We start from the raw sequence: 4,684 nt of genomic DNA on the forward strand, positions 1-4,684 counted from the left end.
AATTTTTGCGTGGTTACATCCTAGGTCTCTCAATGCTTACTAACTTTCATTCTTTTCATTGGTTACTGAATGATGTAAAGCATGTATATACAAGTATATATCTACAGTTTATACAGTATCTATATCTATGTATATATATGACAATAAGTATATGTAGTTTCATTCTTTAAAAAACAAACAGGCTACATAATCTTATAAAACAGCTCTAGTTTTTAGCAAATATTCCTCAAAAAGGAGCAAATTGCGGATTTTTTGGGAACTATTTTCACCTGTGTATTAATGCACATTTGATGCGGTAGAGAGTGTATACAGCATTGGCGGGAAGAGACTTTGAAATAAACATAAATACAGCCTCTGTGTTCATTGTAATGACTCAGTGGGTTATATCAGGCTTGGGCTCTAGGAACAATTTATTTTTGGTTTTGGTCTTTTCATAAAATTTGTTGACAATAAGGAAATGAAAAATATCATTGTCCTTAAATAAATAACTCAACTCTGGAAGTATTATGCTTCCCCAAACTTCAGTATCAGGGGTGTAAAGAGTGTGTCGCAAGCTAGTCAAGTCACACAAAACGATGTTGTTGCTCTTGTCTGGCTTGTGGGGCCCCTAAATCTTTTTAAATTTGCTCGCCGCTCATCTGAGAACAAAGAAAGTATTTGCATACATGCCTGTTGAATGTAAATGAACAATGAACAGTGTGCATCGGCTGCCGCCCAGCAAGGCGTGTTTGTCTGTGGATTTGAAGGTCTTGGCATATGAAATAGCCTGCAGTGCACCTGTTCTCACCTGCAAGCATGAGACTGACTGAGCGGCGAGAAGCCAACTGCTTGGAATGATGTGACATGTAACCAATATGCAACTGAGCCTGTAACACACGACACAGTTGTTTGTGATTTTCATGGTGCCGTTTTCATCTGAAACCACACACAGGTCTGTCCGCCATCTTATCACCATTTTCTCAATTGCATCTTGGTGTTTGTTCAGGATATCTTTGCTCTGCTCTGCTTTCCTAAAATATTTCCTCTTCCTCTCTCCCTCCCTCCCTCCCTCCCCACCACACTTGCTTATTTCTGGAGATTTTGTCTTTTTTCAATTTTCTTTTCCTTCCTTCCTTTTCTCTCTTCTCCCTCCTCCTTGTGTTGTGTCAATCACCCCCACTCCCCCCTCCCCCTCCCACAGGTATTTAACCCCTCGCTTCAAAGCAGAGTTTTATGATGTAACTAAGTGGGTAGAAGATGTGAATAGAAACACTGAAGGACCTTACCTTAGGTATTACCTCAGACCATGTCCTGTACCCCACACGCTTGTGTAAAAACCCCCTCACTTTTGGTTTGATTTGTGGCTTGGTCAAGGAAAGTAACAATTAGCTCTAATCTGGTCTTTTTCTGTGGACGTTTTAAATGTAATATTTCAGAAGAAGTGTTATCGACAGCTGGCATGTTGCGACCTAGAGTTCCTCAAAGGGGTTGCTGCTGAGTATTAAAAAATAGTTTTTCTGCTTTACATTGTAATATATCCTATTTTATGTTCTTCCTCCTTTTAGTTTGCGTGAAGACATTTCTTTCTTTTTGATCAGCTGCACTTTAATTTGGAGATTTTTCTTTTCAGCATCCATTCTGCTATGATGCAAAACAAATAATGGCTCTTACTGCCTGTGCTAGTGATACAATTATAATTATAATGTTCTTCCTAATTTCTCCTTATTCCCTCCTTTGCTTCTCCTCCACAGTCTCTTGTTACCTCTGCATGTTGTGTGTTGTTCTGTCTGAGTGTCTGTGTGTCGGTCCTGCCTCGCTCTCAGTGACCTCACATGCATCAGTGTGATATCACTGCCAAGCCAAACATTTTGGGCGCTGCGCTGAAATCATCACTGTGCTGCTGTGACAAACTGTAGGCCACCACTCCGATCGTGTCAAAGGTCTATAGATAATCACAAACACATGCCGCAAGGTTTCCTTTATAACAAGTTGTTTCCTCACTTCTACAAGCTAAATGTCACCAAACATTCAATCAGCACTGTAATCTATAGACCTTCACTGTGTCCAGGAGCACATTCCTGCCCTTCCCCTGTTAGTACACCTTCTGAAGGCCAGAAACCGTCCAAAAGAGTGGAGAGGTGAGGAGGGTTATGTTGGGGAGCCCTGCTTCCAGAACTAAGACTAATTTTTACATTTCGACTGATTAAATATAGATAGATTCCCGAGGGAAATTCAAGTATCCAGTAGCTTACAAGATACAAAACATACTATTGATTGATTATTTCCAGCACTGAAATCCACAGAAAGCACTCCTGATTAAATTGTCTGTATAAGAAAGTAGCATCTGATTAGAAAAAAAAAGCTATACACAGGTACATTACGAGCCTGGGCACAAATCAGTTTACAAGACTACTGCATTAATTACAGTGGTAAGCTAAACGCAGAAGTCATGATGTTATTGATCACCAGGTTCACCAACTTGATTTAGCTTAAACATTTGCAAATTAGGTTAGGTACAGCTGAGGCTGATCGGAATTTCATTAGTTTTAAAGATATTTGGTCATAAAAAATATTGGACAAATTGTAATTTCGACCTGACGGTGGCGCTATATGAATTAATGGTCCATTAAAGTTGTCACAATTCATCCTGAGGTAGACATTTATGTCTGTATCACCCGTATTTTGGGCAAAATCCAATTCCCCAATTAAAATCAATTTTTTCCTCACTTTTTCAAACACAAACCAATTTTCAAGCTTCCAATTTGTCTTGCTGTAAAAAGAAATTTACAGTCAGAGGATTCCTCCGGCTTTTCACCCGTTGAATGTATGTATAAAATGTCATCTTAATATGTTAAGGTATTTCAAGTGGAGGACTACCTGACAAACAAATATAGCTAACAGGAATTCATTGTGAGCAAAAACACTTCTGGAACCAGTGGTCCACCCGCCTCCCCACTTTCTCCACTACTTTGACCATTCCAGGTGTTTCCGACCACCACACAGCAGTGGTGTAAACAAGCTTCTGTATATGGGGCGGGCTTTCTGTTTCACTGTTCTGTTTTTACCTATGATTCTCTCAGTCTGTTGTTCTCACCCAGCTCCGGTCTGGTCTGCTGTCCCAGTCACCTCATCATACTCACTGCTCCCAGCATTCCTCATTTAAACCCACACACACACACTGATGCAACTTTTCAAGTATATACACTGGCTCAGCTAACACCAGAAGTTAGCTTTTAGCAGCATTCATGTTTAAACAGTGGCTAAAGGTGCATTTCTGCAAATTCTGGTTTGTGTGTCAGTGCCGATGATATAAACAGTAATTCTGTGGCAGGATGAAGCATGTGAGTTGCAGGAAACTATGACTATGCCCACACCGCTGCTGGGAACTGTGTACTGCTGTGTGCAGATACACATATTGTGTACAGAGGTTGCCCCTAAAAGCTGAGCTATGGTCACACTTATTTTTGAACAGATTACGTGATCTGTCGGCCTCTGTACAAGCTTTTAAGATCAACCTCTCTGTGTAGGAAGGTGAAAACCGAATAATTAGAGCAGCTCAAGGAGGATGTTGCCCAAAGTCACAGATCTAACATTAGCTCAACTTCCTGAATCTCACCTCATTTATCCATCTGTGTCTTTGGCCAACTTAATCCTAAACCAACCAGAACACAGGAGGCAATATTTTAATAATGTCACTTCCTCTTTTTCTCAGGACGCTATCCCCTGCCAAGTCTCCCACTTCCTCTACAGGATCTATTGCATCTAGCAGGAGATACCCGTACCCCATGCCCCCTCTTCCCGATGACCAGAGGAAAGCCAACAGGCAGAGTGCCAGGGCAAGTATCAATCAGGAACCCATTACATCATTTAAGTCAAAGAACACAACAGAACGCAAACATTTGTGACATGCTAAGCTTTTTTTGTTTTGGTAATGTTGTGCAATGTCCCGGATGCTGCATGGGTTGTCTTCCACTGTAAAACATGACATGAGATAAAATGAGCAACTGTCTGACCAATGCTTTTTTTTTTTGTTCCCAACGCAACTCGTCTCTCAGGTTGGGCCATTATCGGGCTAATATTGTAGTCTGATAGTTAGATAAGTGGGTTAGTGCAATGAAACTATTAACACTGAAGGTCACTAAAACATAGCTAATGAGAATTAGGATTTAAAGGATAAGGCTGTTTTTTTGGTATTATAAAATCATTAAGTCTAGCCTAATCTTTTAAGTACAAAGACGGAACCAAATCTATGTAAATAGGCAGTGAAGTGACGAATATTAAAATGTGTTTTCTTTAATTTTGTCTTCCCCCATCCCTTTCCCCTTCTTGTCTCCTCAGCTGTGGGAGACTTCAATATAACAGCCGTATTACCCACTCTGCAAAAGACCTTAAGGAACTACACTTGTCTCTCCTTTTCTATGAATGAAAAACACAAAAATGAAACAAAATTGACTCTAAGCAACTAAAGAGAAAAAGAGAGAGCCCCCCCACTGGAGTCGAAATAGGCAAAGGTGTGTGTGAGTAAGTGTGTACAAGCATCTCCGAGGCTGTCTTGACAGACAGCGTCATTCAGTGGTTCTCTACAAGACAATGCGGAGTGCCGGCGGAGAAACCATCTCCACATCCACTCCAGACCAGCTGGAGCTCAGACTGAGCTGTTCCTGTCTGCTCAGGCCTCACCTATGGGACTGGAAATCCCACCACT

General features: G+C 40.9%; 1 protein-coding gene across 1 annotated transcript in view; it reads left to right on the forward strand.

The window, feature by feature from the left end:
• adam22 (ADAM metallopeptidase domain 22) overlaps positions 1-4,678 on the forward strand; it is a gene marked incomplete in the record, with an annotated part of 60,524 nt that extends 55,846 nt beyond the window's left edge. Inside the window, 2 exon segments of the mRNA XM_035672334.1 lie at positions 3,692-3,815; positions 4,318-4,678. Of these exon segments, the coding sequence (XP_035528227.1) occupies positions 3,692-3,815; positions 4,318-4,338 (145 nt within the window).
• Positions 4,679-4,684: the final 6 nt, after the last annotated feature.

Source organism: Morone saxatilis, unplaced genomic scaffold (genome assembly GCF_004916995.1).
Source record: "Morone saxatilis isolate NCDOM2014 unplaced genomic scaffold, NCSU_SB_2.0 Contig24, whole genome shotgun sequence".
Classification (NCBI taxonomy): Eukaryota; Metazoa; Chordata; class Actinopteri; family Moronidae; genus Morone; species Morone saxatilis.